Source organism: Falco naumanni, chromosome 8 (genome assembly GCF_017639655.2).
Source record: "Falco naumanni isolate bFalNau1 chromosome 8, bFalNau1.pat, whole genome shotgun sequence".
Lineage (NCBI taxonomy): Eukaryota > Metazoa > Chordata > Aves > Falconiformes > Falconidae > Falco > Falco naumanni.
This window is the reverse complement of record NC_054061.1, coordinates 21527765-21549760: the sequence shown is the minus strand read 5'-3', so window position 1 is coordinate 21549760 and position 21996 is coordinate 21527765. Positions and strand designations below refer to the sequence as shown.

The 21996-nt window shown below is 38.4% G+C and overlaps 1 protein-coding gene across 21 annotated transcripts in view; it reads right to left on the bottom strand.

Annotated features, from left to right (window-relative positions):
* The window catches only part of LOC121093083 (ankyrin repeat and KH domain-containing protein 1), a 116783-nt gene that overhangs the window by 49306 nt on the left and 45481 nt on the right, over positions 1 to 21996 (bottom strand). For 15 of the 21 annotated variants that reach the window (XR_005829476.1, XM_040604890.1, XM_040604898.1 and 12 more), the window contains exons 4-14: positions 21040 to 21187; positions 20005 to 20152; positions 18722 to 18955; positions 17071 to 17165; positions 13454 to 13691; positions 13041 to 13232; positions 11495 to 11604; positions 5366 to 5425; positions 1455 to 1542; positions 702 to 829; positions 398 to 541 (exon numbers count right to left, since the gene is read on the bottom strand). Coding sequence is in view for 20 of the 21 variants with exons in the window: in XM_040604890.1 (XP_040460824.1) it covers positions 398 to 541; positions 702 to 829; positions 1455 to 1542; positions 5366 to 5425; positions 11495 to 11604; positions 13041 to 13232; positions 13454 to 13691; positions 17071 to 17165; positions 18722 to 18955; positions 20005 to 20152; positions 21040 to 21187 (1585 nt within the window). In the remaining variant the exon portion in view is untranslated. Of the gene's footprint in view, positions 1 to 397; positions 542 to 701; positions 830 to 1454; positions 1543 to 5348; positions 5426 to 11494; positions 11605 to 13040; positions 13233 to 13453; positions 13692 to 17070; positions 17166 to 18721; positions 18956 to 20004; positions 20153 to 21039; positions 21188 to 21996 lie in introns of those variants that run through there. The other 6 variants (XM_040604896.1, XM_040604906.1, XM_040604909.1 and 3 more) reach the window with 2 other exon arrangements.

The window sequence follows — 21996 nt, the reverse complement described above, 5'->3', positions numbered from 1 at the left end:
AAGTTACCTCTCCGCCTTGCAGAATTCTAAATTTACACAATATATTTTCTTTCAAACAACAAAAAAAATCTGGAACATTTGAGGGTGCAATCACAAGGGTTTAGAACTATTGAAACAAAATACCAAGCAAATGCAACCAAGAATATAATATTCTTTTGAGGTACTAGGTTTAGGAGTATCCTGTCTAAGCAGCAGAAAAGGGAGCAAGGTTCATGCACTCTTCAGGACACTGCGCAGACATCACCAACCAACTTCCTCAGTCTACCACTTTCAAATGTGCAGACTTTTTTTTTTTTTAGTTCTTTCCATTGTATGTGTTCACATCTAAATAAACATCTACTAAGTGTTTCTTTACAACATACATGGCGATATTTTATAAAAATTCCTCATTCCTTACCTGAGACTGATCCTGAGATGGAGGTGTGAGTTGAGACAAGTCTGCTGCAGGAACTGACAAAACATTGTTTGGGTAATCCAGCAAGTAAGAAACAACATTTGTATGTCCTCCTTTGGCAGCTTCAATGAGCATTGTTGAGCCATCCTGAAGTGAGATTTTGAAAATAAAGTCAGAAGATGAATTCTGCTACCTGGTGTAGCACACAAGATATTAGACCATTTAAAATTACACATTTACTAATCCATTAAATCAATTACGTGGTTCTTTCAGTATCTATGATAAATACATATTTTTAAGTGAATACCTTGAGTCGATGAGTAGGGTCTGCACCGTGAGCCAGAAGGAGCTCAACAACCGCCAGATGACCTCCTGCACATGCCAGTGACACCACCGTGTGGTCATTATTAGCTGTAGCTCTGTTAACGTTGGCACCTATAAAAAGATGATCTCAGAATTAAACAAGGAAATTCTTTAAAAGAAAAGTATCAAGTAGTACAGTATTGTCTGGAATAGGATAAACCTTTCTAATCTTCCTAATTCATACACACTTCTAGGATAAAAGAAGGGTTTTTGAATAACTGACGGCTTCTACACATCATCTTCCTTGTCTTGTAAAGACAATGCAGCAATGACAGTAACAGTGGGCCTCCTAAGTGGTAAGAGAGGGAACACTTACGGTGTAAAAAGCACTCACTTTCAAATTTTAATTCTAAGCATTTATCAGTATAACTACATGGTATAATTTTTACTGTTTCAGACAGTAATTAAGGATGTGTTTTTGCTGAAGGAGGGAGTAATTTTTTAAAAAAAACCTGAAAATGTTTGCTGTACTTCAAATCTATTTATTGATCTATATAACAGAGTAGGAAAAGTAATAGCAAAATATTGTGTGATTCATTGTATCATGAACCAAGTAAAATTCAAAACACCCTTAATGGTTTGACAAATGCTCAAATACACATAATCAGACTAATTCTTAAGAAGGATCACAAACATGCAGAATTGTAAAGTGGCGTTTTAAGGTTTTTAGATTAGTTAATTTAAACCAGTATTTTACCTTTGCTAATAAGGAATTGCACAGTGCATAAGTGACCAGCTCGTGCAGCCTTCATTAGTGGGGTTCTTCCACCTTCGGATTCATGCTCCTATTGTAAAGAAGAAATACCATTGTTTCAGCTTTTGAACCATCTCATGATGGGACCAGAATTACCTGTTTCAGTAGAAGATCTCTCTTACAAACTGACTGTAACCAATACTAAATGACTGGAATAAGTTTTCATTCTACCTTAAATATTGAATCACATTGTAATTTAAATCACATTGTAATGTACAAAACATTAAGACCACATCCATACCGTTATCACACAAGGAAGCTTCCCTACTCACATACCCAAATGTGTTCATTTGCATAACATACTGAGAACAGTAATATCTTGTTTCCTCCTCAGAAAGGGATCACTATTGAATACAAATATCATCCAGCATCAGGAAGTATATAAACAACTATGAACTGATGTGCAACAGTTCTGAAAGCTGTCACATGCTGCATGCCAGACCTTTAGAACTGCAATAATGTCTGAATTGCAGACAATATTTTTAAAGCAGAGAAAAGGACCAGCAATAAAAACGAGACAAATCACTGCAGGTCACAAAAAATCTCTGAATAAAAAGACTGGAGAATAGAGCAGAAAGATGACAAAAGGATGACACAAACCAGCACAAAAGGAATGAATGACAAGAACAATTATTCTAATTTAAAAGATTGCTGAATACTGGAAAGACGTGGTTGAATACAACTGTATTAGAGAAGTTACAGAACTAGAAAATTTGCCTGCTATGTAGACATGATCGATACCACAAAGAATGCTGACTAATATATATCAACCCTCCTGTAGCAACAAGGGGAGAAAACATCACCTTCCTGAGAGTGTATTTGAACTCTGAATATTAGTCTGATCAATAATATATTAAAACTGTTGGGGTTTGTAATTAAATATCCAGGAAGCCAAGCTCTAAATTCACTATTTACTTCTGGAACTGCATGTATACCTGACAGTGAAAGTTAACATCTAGTACTGGCAGCAGATGATACTTCTATTTACAAATATAAAAGGACAAGAATAGATCTAATAAAACAAATCAACTCCTTCCTGTAGCTTCAGTATTCCTGAAAAGGCTGCATATGTCCTTTCACATATGGCTTGCTTTGGTTGCAAGCTGCACCTTAACTTTCTGTTCATACACATAAGGAAGTACTCTCTTGACTGACTCTTCTATTGGAGAGTGGCCCTGTGCAGAAAACATAAAACAAACCTTTGCCATAACAGGGGTTACCCTAACCCTTCTCCTCTTATGTGCTTTGGAAAGAGCAGAAACTCTCTGCTCCTGCACCTTCATAAGAACTTTGTATTACTGTACACTGCTTTAACAAACATTTAAACTCCACATTAGTGCTCTGATTTCTTTGCTTACTTGGTAATATAATGCTCACAGGCAGATAGGAAGCCTCACAGACCTATACTGAAGTAGCTTTTTTTAATTTACTAAGTAGATTCCATTCCCAGGGCAAACGACTGCTTAGCTGTCGATAAATATATGCATGCTTTTGGATTGTCTGATGTCAGAAGTATTTGCAGGACATGTAAAGCATATGTTAATATGTGGCCCTATGATGTACCAGAATTACTAGTATGCCCTGGAGCTCTGATGCTTAGATTCTGTTCTTCGGCATAGTTCTTCCTTCCTCAGCCACTGCCAATAGATCATAAAAAGCCAGACGCTGCCATTTGCCTTATGCACAGTAAACCCCTGGTACTGCTGGCAAATCACTCACAAAGCAACTACAGATGCAAAGAACTACTTGGTGCCATTTCATTCACTGAGCAGGACGTGAACATTACTGCCCAAACAATTTGATACGCATTTCTAAATCCCCATTGATGCAACAGCAAAGATGGCAAGAAGAAACATTTATTTGGCCATTAGATCATCTTAGCTACATAGATTCAAGACAGTGAAAAGTCATCCTATATTGCATTTAAAGGTAGCATTTCAGATAACTAGCAGTAAAATATTATTTGCAACATTCTCTATTCCTAACAGACTTCAACAGTGCAGTCTTAAATAGGGATGTCAGGAGGCTTCCTCATTTAAATGCAATGCAGTTACTCTGCCCAGTTTAACCAACTGTCACTTCATCAAGGAGGCAGAACTTAATCCTCAACTATTATACACTTCAAATACTTGCAGTACCACACACATCAGTCCAGTCAAACCAAGCCATTTGTGTGCCCACCTGCTGTAGATCTTCACAAATCACTGCATTGTGATGGTATTTTTCACATTGGAAGACAGAAATGCATATTTTATTTTAAGGTGAAATTAATCCTATTACTTCAGCACTTTATTTAGCACTAACAAAGGCCAGTAGATAGCATCAACTCAAGCTTTAAGGGAAAACAGCTGGAACAAACCAAAATAAGCAGTTAAGACAGTGCAGTGCCTTTGTCTACTCACATCCTTTCTTTTACCTAGAACAGCCATAAATTTCAAGTATTTTTTAGCTGTGGTAGGTAATCAAAATCACGACAGAGAACATAAAAGCTGTCAAAAAGCATCCTCCATTCAGCCTTCCAATGCACTACTGTCTTGTTTTAACATGAAGTACATGGAAATGCTTATTTTGTAAGAACAAAAATTAGCATGGAGTGCTTGTCGCCAAAGACAATTTCCTTAGCTATCTGCACTGTAGGACTCACAGTAGTATCTCTTCACTGCTCCAATCCTAAGAAAGTGCAGTTAATATGATCAGAAAGAGCTATAAAGAACACCTACAACAGTTGTGACTAGAAAAGCCATTCCCTAACTTAACCGATGTGCTCTCCCGCTAGTACTGTTTCAACACAAGGAACACCTGAGAAGAATTTTCTGTAGATTTGGGTACCATATAGGAAGCAAGCAGAAAGCGAGAGTATAACCCAAATCAGGTACAAGTTTACATTATCTGCACCTCTTCCACTGGGACTCAAAATGGAGAAGAGAATCCAGTCAGTAATAATTATTTTCTTTCTAGACAAATCAATACTCCAGAGAGCAGAGCAAAAGCAGAGTCATCAGAAGCATCTTATGACAACCATTGATTTTTTAATATTTTTTTTATTCTTAAGTTTGAGTTCTCAAGTTCGAGAATTTTAGGCAATTCCAAGATCAGCTACACAAGGGCACACACACACACACTATTACTCCCCTTGGTTCACAAGTATTCACAGTTGGCAAGTACTATTCATCAGGATATATTTTTTTTGTGTTTGTTTCCAATGCTGTATGTTATTTTAAAGTTCTAGAACAAAATCTGCATTTTCAAAGTAAAGGTCCAACTGCTCTCTTCAACTCCTTAACAAGCTTGTATCATCCATGACAACAGTGAATATTCAATGGAAATCTAAATGTTATTCTAACCGAAATTATCTAGATGAAGTTTTTGATGCAAGACAACAGCCAAACAATACCATTCTTAACACTATGCCACTTTGCTGATTTTCAAGATTGAACTCCTATCAAGAGATACAGTATTCTAGCAGTCACCAACCTAACTATCCCAGATATAAATAACCTTCCTGAGATATGTAGCAAACCAGCAGAGGCACCAGAACTCAGCCAGGCCTCTAGTTTAAAGTATCTGAAAAGGGAAGACCTTACAGGAAGCTAGATACACACTAACAGACTTAACATAACTACTTATACTAACAGACTCTGTGAGATAACTTACTGGATTTGTGAAGGTTGAGATACTGTAAAAATAGGGGTTTAGAAAACCCAGCAGAAGGGAAAATGCAGGACAAAGATGACATGTCTGGTCTACACAGCAAGTGCTTGCGTTTTTGAAGAAAATTAAGTGCCTTAAAGCCATGCTTGTCATTAGCATGTATCCTGAGGCTGCAGCTTACAAGCATCAAAGGCCAACCTCACCTGATGCTTGCCCGGCTCTATGCCCTCCAAAATTGTCTTCTTTAAGTCCTCCTGCTTGTCCTGCGGAAGGAAAAAGAAGAACTCACGGCTCTTGTTCTACAAATAAATGTTGTTCTTGGTCATGAAGACCTGGAATGTGAACTTACATGGATCAGATCCACCAGCTGAAAACTCTGTTTTGCTGAAATTTGGCAAGCAAGCACAAAGGTAAGACCAAGCAATGCAGCTGTTGCCAGTTAAGACTCCTACCACAAGCCATTCAGATTCATAAAGACAGCACAAAGGTCATACGCAGCATCTCGTTAAATACAAGATGACTTTTTGTTCACTACTGGCAAAAGAGAGGATTTCATTGTATTTTGCACTATCCAGATGCAACACAACATCCAAAAGGTGTTAACTACAAATACTAGCTTCACACATCCTTCAGTCTTCTACAAATAAAGCAAAAGACTGTGGTCCAAGTCTAAAAGGACCTGAAATCCCTGACTTTCATGATGGTTCAAGAAACAGCATGGAAAAACATGGTAACTTCTCTGATCCCTCACTGTAACAACAACATAGCTATCTCCAGTACGGTTTCATTCAAATCCATACAGTGTTGGCTACTTTTGTAGATATTTAAATGCTCCCTTATGCACACTGCATCAAACATGCAGTGTGCCACACACATAAAGAAAAGTGAGGTTTTAATTAAGGAGCTACATTAGCGTGAGGGATGTTATCAGCTGAAGGCGAAGCAATGATCCCTGCAATGCCAAAAACATCTGTCAAAATATTCTGTCATAGGGGAAGAATCAAGAGGTAGTTTGTCGTGCCTGTTTTTTGTGGCTTTTTGGTTTTGGTATTTTGTTTGTTTGTTTGGGGGGGGTTGGTTTTGTTTCCCACCACCACCACCTCAACTGGAGTTATATGGATGACAGGTAGCCAGTTTTAGTCTTTTAAGGAAAGCCATGCATGGAATTTTAACAAGTGAAAAGAGCTTTGGGGAAAGCTTGGGAGTGTAAAACGAGAAGAATGCAAAGATGAAGCTGCCCTCTGGGGTTCTCCTTCCATCTCTCAATTTCAGCATAAAAGCACTTTTATATCTACTTGTAGTAGAAAGATAAACTCCATCACCAGACCAACTCTCTGTGCAGCAGAGACTGACGTACAGCTGCAAGGCAGCCAAGATTAGAAAATACCAATTTAAAATCCTTTTCTGTACTTCCCAGCTGAGAAAAAAAGCTGGGATTTTCTCACTGTCAAAAAAAGAATAATCTTTCTTTTGTTTTCAGCTACCATGAAACAGGCAAAGATACAACCACCTGGTCAAGAGCAAATGGAATCTCCATTGCGCAGCATTTCACCCAGGTATGATTTTACATTCAAAGGGAACAGGTATCCAAACTGACAGTGTTAGTTGATAGGAAGGTATACAGCTTAAAAGCAGGGTATTACCTCTCATTAAGTATCACCAATACTCTTTGTGAGCTTTACAGTCCTTAATCTAGCTCCTGTGGCAACATACATGCACAAGGCATGTCTTAACCTTTTGCAAGGTTTGAAATAAAGGTAACTGCTACTAAAGACAAAGAAGACTGAGAAGAAGAAGAAAATAATAATTCGAAACCTTACAGGGAAACAAGTCTCCTTACCACACAGGTAAATAACTGCATTACTGAAGCACTGGTTATTTTTTCCTGCAGCTATTAAACAGAACCACCAATTAGAAAAAATGCTTTTATCAAATCATATTTCAGCCTTCCAATCTCCAAACTTTTACTCCTTTTAATCATAGTATCTGAAGTAGTTGTTTTGTCCCCTAAAGAAGTTTGTAAACCAGTAAAATTTACATTTGGTCCAGTGGCAGGAGTTCAGATCAAGACTTTCAAAGTCTCTAGTCCTGCAGCCGATGAAGGAACTAGAATGCAACTAAGACACAGGTGGGATCACAGGCTGAAGTCTACAGATGTGCCTCATATTAGGTCATTCATACACTTGGCAGAAGCAAGCTGATTTCAAAAATGCATACATTAACAAGGAAGGATGTAGGCCTGCCAAGTTAGCATTGCTACAGATTGTGACAGGCCAGCTTTGTCCCTGTAAGGACATGGAAAAGACAGATCCCTTAAAGAAGGGCATCAGGAAAGCATCAGAACAATTGGTAACAAGCCAGACTTCATAAATAATTAGTCACAAGGACACAGAAATTCATCAAAATACCACACATGATTGAGCAGCTCTCCAGCAGACAGAAAAAGGTAAGTGTACTCTGACACTGTTCATTTCTAGTATAATTCACCACTCCAGAGTTTTAAAGAAAAATTAATCACCAGCTGAAGAAAGTTAATCTCAGACATCATTTTCCTTCAGTTCTCCTGGTTATAAAGCCACATTAATGAATGTAACATAGCTCTCAAGATCTTCACTGGTTCTTGAACTAAATTATGTGTTTGATATGTAGGCCAGAGGATCAGTACCTGAAAAGCAAGAGTCCCCATTTTCTACTTGCAAGAATAACAGCCTTTTTGTGCTGAGATGTGGTGGTGATAATTGCTCCCTGGTTCAGACAAAACTCCACTAGGAGCTAGAAATCACTTATCATATAATGACCATAGGAAAGTCTGGGTTGGACGGGACCTTCAAAGACCATTTAGTCCACACCTCTGCCATGGGCAGGGTCATCTTCCACAAGATCACGTTGCTCAAAGCCCCATCCAACCTGGCCTTAAACTTTTCCAAGAATGGGGCATCCACAACTCCTCTGGGCAACCCATTCCAGTGTCTTACCACCCTCATCATAAAACATGCTTAAACTTCACCTCAAGGTTCTATTTTGAGATAGAAAAAAAAACTCAACTGGACATGAGCAACAAAGGAATCGGGTCAGTAAAGTGAGTTGGGTAATTTCAGCAAAGTTGGAAGACTTAGGTTTTCAGTGAGCACAATACATGAAAACCCCTGACAAAAACATCTTCTGCCCTCTGTCGATTTGGGTGATCCAGCTCCTCTTCACACCTGCAGTCTCAAAGTTTGCACCTCAAATGCCACTCGGTCCTGACCTCCTGGCAAGTGAAGAGAGACCTGAGAAGCCAAGAAAGATTTAAGGTCTTAGATTATATGCTTTCCAAATCATGGAATAACAGCTATGAATTGGGAAGAAATGGGAGTACTGAAAGCAACGTATACTGACAGCCAGTGTTTATTGTTTCTTTAACTCAAGAGCATCTGGGGAAGGTAGATCAACTTTCTTTCCTCAGTCTAGAATCAGGGAGAAGAAAAATCCTAAAAACTATGCTCCTTGCCTTCCTGCCCTGGAAGAAAACAGAACATGCACATGGCTCACAAAACAAAAAAAGTAACAGCAGCAAAATCCAGCAGTGGCTGCATCTCTACAGGTAAATAAAACGGGGCCAGGAGACAGACTTATGCATGAGGTTAGGCATTCACACTGCTTATTCCTTTGTAGCCTCCCTGGCACAGTGCTGGCCCTGTAGAGAACCACAGGGGAGGAGGCCACCAGGGACTGCTCCCAACAGGCAACATGAATATGTCACATGAAGTTAAGTCTCCACTTATCTCAGAGAACTCACACACTCAAAAACCCCTAACAAGACCTCAAGCCACAATCCAGGGGTGTCCAACGTACACTCTCAGTACTGTGTTATGAAAACACCACTTTGGAGGACTGCAACATAGCTGCTGACATTCTTACAGACAGGGGCATAGCCCCACACTCAATGACCTGCCAGGCCCAGTGCTACACAGCATGGATAAATTCAGTGGGTGCCATTTGTCCTTGCAAACAGAGAAACAGGGCTGAGGGCTGTTTATTTTACTGTTTAAGACATAACCACTGTTCTCCTCAAAAAGGACTGTTCCACAACAGGTAAGATGATGTATGTCAGGCTCCTCAGTGACTGTGATATAAACCTCAGGTATAAAGAAGGTTTCTGAAAACAATGAAACACCAGTGAAAGCAATCCCAGGAAAGACTGAAGTTGCAGGATAAAAAAAAAAAAGGAAAGAAATAAACGCAACAGGAGATGTTCAGACACAGCAAATGAAAGTACACCACAGGGAGAGCAAAATTAACTAGACAAATGGAGACAGATTGACCAGGGGTCTAAGTCCAGATCTGTGTTCAATTACCTGACCCACCACAGACTTCCTGGGACAAAACTACTAATGAAAATTTGAAATTTAGAAAAATAATCTCCCACAATACCACCAAAGCAGCTTTTTCATACTTTAGCAGTAAGGCAACACACTTCATAATTGTTCTGAGGAAGGTTTCTGAAGATAACAAAATCTATTCAGAAGAGCTTACAACTTCTAACAGAGTAAAACAACACGGAGGTTTGAAAGGAAATTGCTCCAAACCTGAGGCACCTGCCGTAAGCATCACTGCCATTTTGTGGGCAATTCCCATTTACTTACAATCAGAATTCAAAACTGGTAGAATTATATGGCAGGTCTCCCATACATGTGCAATTTTCGTCTGCCTCATTATATTTTTCTTGACAGCTCCAATTTTGACTGGCAGTACAAAGAAATGCAATAAAATAAACTTCAGAAAGGCATGAGATTTCTCTCACCAATACTGATCAGCACTAGATGCTAAAGGCTACAAGCACTGCTCACCTTAGTGATGAGAGGAAAAAAAAAATGACATGACTCTTAGTAATTTGAAGTGATATTTAAGCAGCAACCCTTGCACGTGTTTAAAAGTTTATGCATAGCAATTTATATTTTTGTTTCAGGCTTTGCTCCTCACTATGAGATAACTTCAGGAATTATACCTTTTTATAACCAAGTACTTAAATGCTTTTAAATACAATAAAATCCTCAAAACATTTCCTGTGTTTACTGAAGTGGCTGACACTCCGTACCTAACACTGAACTGAGCAAAGTACAGCAGGTGTACCAAAAAACCCGCGCGCACACATCAATTATAGTGACCTTCCCTCCTGGCAGGAACATATGAAGCAGAATTTTACTGCAGAAGAATTAATAAGGCATGAAAAAAAGTATATTCGCACACAAAAAAAGTGGAAGTATTATTAAATCACAATTAAGAGCATTAATTTATTTATATTTGTAAATATAAACTTAAAAAATACCCCACACTTCATTTAAGACTGAAATTTAAGTAATTAAATTAGGATGTCAATTTATCAGGTTCAACGATAAACTTTTCTGGCATTCTTATTACTTAAAAGGAACAAAAACCCCTAAACATCCAACTCCAACCCCTTCCACAAACAAAAAAGCCAACATAAGCAGGAAATATGAAAAAAGGAAGGAGAGTAGTGGAGGGAAAAAAACAAAAAAGCAACCAAAAGAACATTCTTCCCTGCTTATGCCTCATTAGAGATAAGGCTTCTGAACTCCTTTAGAAAGCTAACATATCAATTTGTTTTTACTGCTTAAAAGTCAAACACACATTATAACCCTGTAGCTGATGAAGAGGCAGTTTTAGGTCCCTGTCTACATAATGAGAAAAAAGTAAAGACAATTATGTAAACTTAGTTACGATTAAATGCATTACAGAAAAAAAACACACTGAAAGCAGTATGCTAAATCCAAGAATTACAAGAAGAAAGAGAGTTCTGGAACAAAGGAAAGAGATAATATGCTGGTCATGTAAAAGGCACTGCTTACTTGGGGGGGGGCTTTGTGCTGCAGTTTTAAGAAGTTAAGACTCACAGTGTTCAGAAACTAACACAAAACCAGAGAAGTAGTAGCTCCTAATACTAAAACATCTTAAATTCAGAGCAGTCGAGCAGGTAAACTAATCCACAAGAGTCTGGGAATAATAAAGTAGCTTGATCAATAAAGGCAATGCAAAAATACATCCTGCTAAACAATTAAACTTATGGATTATACCAAAATGAAGAAAATAAACTGTCACAAACGCCAGCTGTAGATAAAACTTTTCACTTAATGGATGGAAAATTACCCAATAAGAATTTTTATTTTTTAGACCAATCGGAATACGCAGATTTTTTGAAAAGTTTCTGTCATGACTTTTCACACCCATATACAAAACTGCTAAAACAGTCTTCTTGATCTATAAGCATATAAGCTTCGGTGTACAGTTTGCAACCAAAGTACTTTCCCCACAATATGCAGCAGAACTCTTACCAAATCAGCACCAGCTTGAAGCAATACGTCTGCAACGTCGGTATGTCCATTTTCACAGGCATAGGTCAAAGCTGTATCTCCTGTTGCTGTGGTGGCATGCACATTAGCTCCTAGAAACACATCAGGTTTTTCTTATTGGATATCTCCTTATCGAGTATTTCATATCAGATAAACACAAAAATGGCACTATCTGTGACACCAGCTATATCCTACTGACCAACAGCTTCCACAGGCCCCTGGGCATTGCTCTCATGGTAAAAATCACTCTCATTGTAAAAATACATTGAAGAGAGGGGAATAAGCCAAGGCTTTGAAAAAGCATGACTGGCAATCTAAGCACTTAAAACTATATGCTCACTTATTTCTAGGTTCCCTCTACAGCAATGAAGACGGCAGTTGTTACAACAAATAAAAGTGAATCCAGACAGCTGTCTAGGCTATCAGTTTGACAAGGAGCTACATGCCAAGGAAAACCAGACAAAATGTGTGTTACTGAACTAGTATTAATACTACATCTTACCCTTCTATAAATTTAATTTCTTCCTTGCTCTTTAAAATAATTTCCTTTAAAACCATTTTGTTGAAATGACTAGCTTCATATATGCCAGCTACATGAAAGCTATGCATGATTCTTGCCCTGTAATGCATTAGTTAAAAAAAAGCCAATGTGATTAGCCATTTTCTTATTTTCAAGGCGTGAGATTGAATCTAGACTCCCTCATGCCAAAATAAGGCTCCTCAATTAACTTTCTACTTTATCAGAATTGAAGTGCAAGCAGCATTCCAAGTAAGCTGGTGATGGGTGTCACATGTTGTATCACTGCACAGAGACAAAGTTGTTACTGTCCCCTGATGAGCAGGGAGTACTACTTTCTAGAATTAAAAATCTAGACAATTTTATGCTTATTCTTAAACGTGCACAGAATTAAATCACCACCCATAACAAGTAAGATTTCCAAAATGCAGCTCTTTTTCTTTATTATTTTAAGCAGTATTACTACACTTCAGTCTCTACCAGCTTTGAACTGACAGATAAACATTGAAGTGTCATTTCTCCTCAACTCAGCATGACTTTTTAAAACTGTGTAATATAGTAGTAAAATTCATTCACCACAGAAATTCATCAAATTCCAGAATCTGTCTTGCACACTATTTCCCAGGGCACCATTCCTAAAGTACCGGTTATTCTAGGAGACTGACTGCAGATTATCAGGCTCAGCCAAAGCAGGAGTAGCATATATAAAAAAAACCCCAAACATTATCTGTATTAATATTCTGTCCTAAATGCAGTTAGCTGGAAACAATGTTCCTAATGAATGCTGATGTCTACTATATATGCAACAGAATCCAGTGTTCCATGAGGCACTTTCCTATATCAGCATCAAAGAATACTAAGGTGTAACACATGTTTTTTTTCTGCTTGCTAAGATCTCTGAGAATAGTTTCTTGTTCCAACACTGCCACCATCAAGCCCAGTTATCTTCTGAATCACACAGAACACAGTCTTTATCATCTGTGGGCTAGATCATTTGCACTACACACATACCTGCTGCCAGCAAGTATTTCACCAATTCAAGATGACCCTCTTGAGCAGCTTCCATCAAAGGTGTTGAGCAACCAAGTTCTATATCAGCTCCTGCCTTAATAAGGAAGTCGGCTACTTCAGAAAACCCTCCACAACACGCCAGAGTAAGAGCTGTTTCCTGTGTTTCTTCTGTCTGTGCATTTATATTTGCCCCTAGGAAACAAAATAGCTATTACTTTAACTGACCAGACACAGGGTAGGAAGATGAATGCTCATCACATCCACAGTCTAGGTGTTCTAGATTTGCTCTGTAGTTACAGCAATGAGCAGTGACAGCCACACTACATCATAGGTATTTGCACAGAACACTTAATGGCAAATGGTCAACACTGCATTCTTCACAATGAATGCTCAAGAAACAACAGTGATGTCACCTTGTGCCAGTAGCAAGGCTACCATCTCTTCATGGCCCTCCCGGGCAGCTTCCATTAGAGGAGTGTAACCTTCATCATTAACTTCCTCCAGATTAGCTCCCCTTTCAATCAGAAGGGCTGCTAACTCCACGTGTCCACCACAAGCAGCCAGAGTGAGTGGAGACTCAAATGAATCTGCAGGCATATTCACTTGAGCACCACTGTCTAAAAGCAAGCGTGCCACTTCCACATGTCCATCCTACAAAACAAAGGTGAATACAAAAATCAGGAAAAAAAAATCAGAAAATTAGTTGTTGTAGTTGCAACCACTATCATACTAGGCCTGCAAATGATCCTAAAAAGACAGGGTCTTTTCACTTATGATGGTTTAATTTATTACAGTTACGGTAATACTTGGATTAATCTGACATTTAGGTTTCCACCTACATCTACATTAGGTTTAAATGCATGAGGGAAAAAGAGATAGACAGATATTGAGGGGTTTTGGTTTGGGTTTTTTTTCTTTCTTGGGCCAGCAGGGAAAGAGTTGTAAGACCTTCTTAAATATCCATCACAATACCTGGGCCACAAAAGTAACAGAGATAGTGAACAAATACCTTAAGTAATAAACCCATTCCGTGACTAAACCTCAAAACAAGCATCAGAAAAAAAATCTTTGTCTTTGTAGTTGATTCACAGCTTCTACAGACAAAAAAAAAAGCTCCAACTGGCAGTTTCTAGATCCTGGGAAAGGTACCTGCAGAGAAACTGAAGTGGTTTCAGGAGAAACTGAAGTCTTCTCAGGAGAGAAGACTTGAATACATCTTAAAGGATACTGAGAAGTGCCTCAGAGTAAAGTGATCTTTGTCATAGAGGGAAAGAATTAGGACTGCCAGAGCAGTCTGTTTGAGCCCTTACCAACCAAAGCATGTAAACGCAGCTGTCAGCTTCTCAATAAACTTTTACTAAACTCCTCAAAGTTACTTCAATACACCAAGTACCAAAAATCCATGTTTCACCTAAGGTGTGGTTTGTAGGGAGCCACAATACCTCTGAAAAGGGGAAAACTTAAAGAATTTCAGGCATTAGGAAAGAAGAAACACTCAATGGTTTCTCTATCCTGCATAACTTAAAAAACTAGGACCCAAACTTGTGTAACAGTTTAGAGAAGATATCTTGTAAAATTGTAACATTACAAACCACACCTAATGAAGGGGGAGGTTCAAGCCATGCAGAGTGCTCAGTGAGACATAAAAGGTCTGAGGATCTAATCAGAGGCCACTTCATACTAGACCTTTCTTCAGCATACATAATTAATAGGATAACTTCAGGATGGAAAGAAAACACCAAGTAAAAGACATGAATCAAAGCATGCTCTTTGTATCAACCAGGAGAGAGAAAACCACTCGCTGCCTTGCATACTGCAGGTGCGTGGGTATTAGGTGCACCACCATGGTCACTCCATTTGACACCCAAAGAAATATGGAATTCTTCCAGAGGGAGTAATCTGTCAGCCAGCTTTGATGATTTAGAGCCCTGTGTCATGACACAGTGATTCTCCTGAGATCTGAGAGTTAAGCTGGATTTATTCTTTAAACTAGCCCCAAGGCATGCTGACAGATTTTGCTAAGAGAACTAAAGAATACTTCTTCCTGAGGAAGACATAAAAATATCAGTGGCAAATAGCAGATGTTTTTATGTTGTATCCTTGGAAGGAAATCCAAATATAGTTGGGGAATACTAAAGGGGGGGGGGGGGGAAGACATTAGAAGACCTCTGTCTATGCCCAAGGTTCAAGCCAGAGCTGTCCAGGACAGGGCACTGATACTTAGGGGTGAGTTATAAAGCTAAGAATTCCACTAATTCCCAAAATTAAAGAACTTCTTAGATACTAAGAACAGCAACCTCAAGTGAACTACCAGTTTCCTGTCCTGACCTCGCCAGAATTGTCAGCCAGTAATTTAACTAACACAGAGCTATAGAAAAGGGGGCAAGAGGGCTATCAAACATGCAACTCCTGTCAACGCTTGTCTTAAATTGACCACAAAGCAGGTAGTAAGCAACTTGATATTGACAGCAATCAAGCTTGTAAATTAAAAACAGGGTGGTGTTCTCAGAGAAGCTGGGTAAAAGCCAACCACAACCTGATCTAAAGGCATTATCCTACGTGTGGCACTGTCTTGACCAAAACATACTAAAACTCAGAGGCACTTACAGTACAATTGAGGATCAGAGACCAGACATCTCAGCTTCTGGTATCTGCAGCATTCATTAGTTGGAAAACAGTCAAGACTGGGAAAGGTCACAATAATTTGCAGGAATGGTTCCCTTCTGCAAGGGTGCAGCCAAAAGATAACAAGGAACAAATTCCATCCTTTGACCCAGACTTCAAAGGATCAATTTCCTCCCTGTTGCTTTTAAAGGTCAATACACACTCTATAATGCAAACTAGTCTGAAACATTCAAGAGCTAAAAATGTGCAAGCAACCCACACAACTTTATCTTCTCCAAGCAAGACACTTCACAGCCACCTAAGACTAAGCCTAAACAGAACAGTGGGCCAATTAAAACATTTAGTTTGTAGTCATGTGGCAATCTCCTTTAGGAGACAGCATACACCCACTGCAACTACATCCTTCTCACTAGGCTCTGGGAAGACTATTCAAGGACACCATTACCATCTCACTATTGGAAGACTTCATCACAGCTTGAGACACTACAATCTGACCTTGGTCACTTGCATCATCACCTCACAACTGCAATCAAAGAACACTTGATCCTCCAGCTCTCAGAAGACTGGAGGAACATTGCAGCCTATCTTAAAGAGTATAGGCTACTGGAAGCAAATTAAGTTTTCCTCTCTTTGCTGTGCTTCCTATGAAAACAAGGTCCATGTTCTTTCTTCAAAGAAGTTTCCTAGCTTGAAGAACAGATAAAAGGTCACCTAAAGTCTGGACAAAACTGGTTACAGACATGCTTTGACACAGCAGCACACTCTTTATTAAGATGAAGCTCTTAGAAAGGCAAGTTTTACCTCAGTGGCTGCTTTGAAATTATGAGTTGCCCAGGAACTAAGAACAAAACTACTTTTGACTTACTGTCTTAATTTCAAAAGAAAAAAACTAACAGACAATAGTCTGTTAGACAAAAGTACAGAAACTTAGAAGAGAACAAACTGTCTCTACATGCAAAATACTTCCTGCAGTGGTGAAAGGACAAGTGCAATGCATTAGTCATCTAGCTCAGTGCACTTCTGGAAGGCTCACACCATGGTGATCCAAGAAGCCTTCTCTAAAGACAAAGGTGGAAAAATAACTATTCCACTGCAAAAGAAACAGTGACTTGGGCTCAACCTACTACTTATCACACTACACATTAGTTATCCCTAACACTTCACATAGGGAGCATTTAAAACAATACATCACACTCCCAAAAATCAGAGTAATTTTCCCCTGTGACCAATCAGACTGAGAAGCTGGCCACCTCTGGTAGCTATAGTAAAGGCCTTCTTACCATAAAAACTAAAACACATCCTCTTGCAGACCCAAAACAGCTTGTTAACAAAGGCTCACTTTAATTTACCATCTCTTTCATTCTTCTCTCATTGAAAAGGGAGGGTACAAATAAAGGCTATTTACCATGCAGGCCTCCATTAGCGCTGTGTGCATCTCATCTGTTTTATGCTCTTGATCAGCTCCAGCTTCAAGCAAAAAACGAACCATATCTAAATGGCCTTTAAATGAAACAGATCAAAATAAGCAAGCATTTAATATCATAAACTTAGTAGTGCAGAGAGCACACTTAAAATCACTTAATTTTCATAGTTTTCTATTATAATTGTTACAAGTTATAATTCACAAACCTGCTTTTTTTAAAGGACTCTAAAAAAATACCAATGCAGAACAGACAGACAAGTCTTTCCCAAAGATACTGCCCAACTATGAGATGAAGACAGACCTCTCTAATTCAAGTTTACACAACTGGAACTTTTCCTTGTGACTTCGAGCTATAAAAGACAATGTTTGTTCCTTATTCAACTTTATAACGACCTACTTAAGTGTTCCAAGGCAGTATACACAATTGGGGGGGGGGGGAATTTTATCTTTTAGAATAAGACCATGTAGATCTGAACTTAACTTTAAGCTTTTATCACAGTATTCACAGACATATTTCTGAGAACTAAGATACACACATTATGTCGTATTATGATATCTGACACAATTTTTAAAAGCTTCTAGTAAACTTTACCAATACTTGTTTTCAACTCTGTTATGGCTTCTGTCATTTTAGAATTTGTCCTTATACATTATTCTCTCAGTGAGCATCCTCCTCCAAGACAAGACTTAGCTTTACATAAACTGTTAGGAAAACAAGGCAGCTCAACCATCTTGCTAAAGCTAATACAGGAAATCTCTAGTCAATGGAGATCTTACACTACATCACTTGAAGGTCACAAGAATCAAGAATGCCCCTGCAACATATATCCAAGAGTACTAATGCTGAAATTTCCATGTAACGAACTACTATATCCTGCAGGAAATCCATTACAAATCCAGACACCAGTTTTCAGATGGGTTATACATACTATGTATCCTCCCAATTCTAACTACAGAGGCAAAACCTGGAATTACTGTAACAATAATCCACATCCTTAAAGCTTCTATTAGGAGAAAGGCAATTGCTGGAAATTTTATGGAGATTTTTTAAAGAAACAAAGACTTGGAAGCACACTGGATTACCATCGCACTAAGTTACTTTATATAGAAACTCTAAACAGAAGAATTTAAGTCAAAAGTCCCTAACAGTTCATAATACATAACAATTCATAGACATCCTCCAAAATTACACTGAAGGAAAAGTATCCATAATACTAGCATTTTCACCCCATCAGGTATCCAGGAACATTTGTTCTAACTTCCTATTTTCCTAACAACTAACAGAGAGGTTTTCAGAACTTGCACACAGCTGGTACGGGGAATCTGAATGAAATATGGAATGCAGTACTGGGGGAAGAGGAGAGCAGCAGCTTGTCAAAGCACAAGTCTGGATGCAGCCAGTCACAAGTTTTCATCTGCAGCATGCCTAATACATGTCCACCACATCTGGACACAAGTAGACAGGCTTAACACCACTACATCACAGATGAGCATTTCCTGACATCAATTTAAAACCAAAATCCAGTATTGCAAAACACTTAAGAAAACATTCAAAGTATGGCTAGAAGCTTTAGTTACATAAATCCTAGCAAATAAATTTAAACCAAAATACAAAAAAAGGCAAGAGACATACCTTTATAGCATGCAAGTGTAAGTGCACTTTCTTTGAACTCGTTGGAGTGAGTGTTGATTCCTGCACCATATTCCAGCAATACTCTTGCAACCTCAACATGACCTGCACTGGCTGCTTCCATTAAAGGAGTATGCCCATTCTCATTGTGGTCTTCTATATTAGCACCAGCTTTCAATAGCACCTTCACAATGTCAACAAAGCCCCCAGCACAAGCGTAAGTGAGAGCTGTGTTCCCTGCAGAGAAGAAGTAGTTTACACGAAAGCCCTTTCCATCACCCACTCCTAATATAGGAAAGGAATAGTTTTAACAGCTCTGAACAAAACCAAATGCATCACTAACAGCAGCCTTTTACCTCACAGTCAATAATTTCAGGCTGGGTATAAAATTCCAAAATCACAACTATGATGTCACTTTTAAAGCTAAGCCAGTATTAAAAATTAGGATTTTTTTTTCTTTATTACATTTCCTACTTCAGCATACAGAGAGATCAAATACACACACAGAAAGATCAGTGAGTAATTTTCATGCTCACTGTAGAGTTTGGGGGTGGGGAGGTTGCAGGGTTGTCACGTTTGGGTTTTTATCCTGTAATCCCTTGAAAAAGTTCTACTGGCTAGATGAAAATAAATTTTAATTTAAAACTGGTACTGTAAGTGACAGACAATCACATATGGCTTATGTTTTAGAAGCTACAGTCAACTTTAAGGTAAGTTCTGCCTAATATGGCTAATCATCAAGATAAAAAGAACATTTCATTCCATAGTTCAGACTGCACTTTAAAATTTTAACAAAGTTTAAATTCTATCTTAATATTAACAGAATCCAGCTGCAGGTTAATACTGTCAGCAAGGTTAGTTAAGGTGTTGTCAAGCATCAGCAATGTAGACAACATTCAAGGTTCAAAGAATTGCACCTCCTCTTTGGTAAAAAGCTATAGACCGAAATAACTGGTCTTGACCAGATGTGTCCCATGGTCTTCTTACTGTGTAATTTTGGATTACAGATGAGAAAAAACAAATTTCTGTGTATTTTTCTGATCATTTAACACCATAGTGGTTCTCACAGGAACTCTGCTTTCCATCACAGTTTACATTAAAAAAAAAAATTTAAAACAGCCAGGTAAGACACTAAACACATCTGCTGTGTATCTGGCCTATTCTTAATAATTCCTGTCACCTTCTCTTGTGAATGAAACTATTAGACAAAACCACAGATATTCTGAACAGCTGCACATCTTATGTGCCAGTCTTATTAATCCTTTGTGTTTCTGCTTCCCAGTTACCTGTTGAAGACTGTGCGTTGACATCTGCACAATGAACAAGGAGAAGTTTAACGATATCTACATAGCCTCCGCTGGCAGCTGCCATTAAGGGAGTTATGTCTCCTTTATTCCCTCGATCTTCAACATTTGCATGCATTGCTAGTAGCACCTAGAGAAAACAAAAATCACTTTATGAATAAACTGTAACACCAACATTTTGTTTTTAGTTCAGTGGGGCTTGTGAGCACGATTCCCCAGCCAGCCACAGCATTCCCTTGCAGTAATACCCTCAATGGTGAAGCACAATGGCACTCCCCAGGACTGTCCGTAACTACTATCCGCACTGTGCTCTGCTTCAGGAAATCCTGTTTTTCTGTGCTTGTTCACATCTGCTGAAGTCAACCTTAAGTTACAGTGCAATACTGGACATTTTCAAAAGTCGCAAGGTACTTCACTAACAAGAATGACAGCAGACAAACTGTAAACTTGCATTAATGACCACAGCACACATAGGGTCAAGCTTACAGGTAAACAGTTTTTTCCCTGTACTCACACCTAGCATCAAAACATGAAGCTGGCCACCTTCTGAGAACCGTCATCTAAACATCTTCAAAGAAGCACAAAATCTGCCCTTAGCTACACAAGTATAAAAGCCAAAAATTCACAGAAATTAACGCACTGTTGATATAGATGTGATTTAAAGAATCTTGAGTGACTGAGACATGAATTTTTAGAAGGTAAGCATTTGTAACGTTTTCTGCTATTTTGGATCGTCTTGCAACATCTGCTTGGCAGAACAACTCGACTGCATCTAGAACAGTGCCAGAAAAGTAGATACATCATAAAACAAGATGCATTCCTCAGACAAGTCACTTAAACCTAAAGGCATATATGATGCATTTACCATTTAAAAGACAATGTAAAGTGTATTAACCGATAATCTGTTTAGATTATAAAAAAAATTATTACAATCATAATAGCTAAAATGTTTACCTATCAAAGCCACCCTTTAGACAGCATTTCACAAAGGTTTAGTTTTGATTGTGTATTACTTACTTGTGCCAATTCATAATATCCTGCTGAACAGGCCAAGCAAAGGAGACTCTCCCCTTCCTCAGTATGTTCATTTACACTTCTTCCTTCATCCAACAGTTTCCGGACAGCATTTACATCCCCATCTGAGCATGCTTCTGCCAAACTGCGACTGGAAAATCAGTTATCACAGAATAAGCTCAAAATAAATCTGCAAGAGATGTGTAACTTTCCTATGCAAGGAAGTCTTTAAATGAAGACTCATGACATTAGTACTATGCCTTACTAGAAAATATACCTTACAGATTTTTTAAGAAAAAATACATATATACACACCCCCGTTATTTCCACAGGAGAAAGTGAGATAGACCTTGCTTATACCTAAATTAGCTCTTGTCCTTACCAGTTGTTAACTCACATAAGTTCTCATATAGCTTAGATTCAGAGAAGAGTGCTCAAATCTAGGTAATCTGTGGTGGTTGCAAGATACAGAATACATCTCACTGGTACTATTTACACTTCAGCGGAATGCCAGACACACAGAGGGTAATGACCACAACAAGCTACTGACTATAGGTACCAAGGTAAATTTCTAGTAGAGATAAAGCCAAAAAGTGAAAAGACTACTATCACAGAGACCACTGATATTGAATACTTAACAAGAAAAACATCTAACCATTGTCTCTCCTTTAGTGGGACTATTTCCTACTCTGCACTAGCTCGAAGTTTTTTTTTCTTAAAAATCCTTACCTAATGACATCTTACAGGAAGAAAGGAGAGGAGCCTTACAGAAGTTTACTACTTTCCCATTCATGCACTGTTAAAAGCATATTACAGAAGCTTTCAGATGGATGAAATAAGCCAAATGAACTGCACTTTTTTAAAATAGCAGTAACACAAATTCTACACAGAACACTACTAACTCATCCTTTAAAAAAGCTACACATAGTAATTACAAGCTAAGAGTTAGAAGGAAAAGAC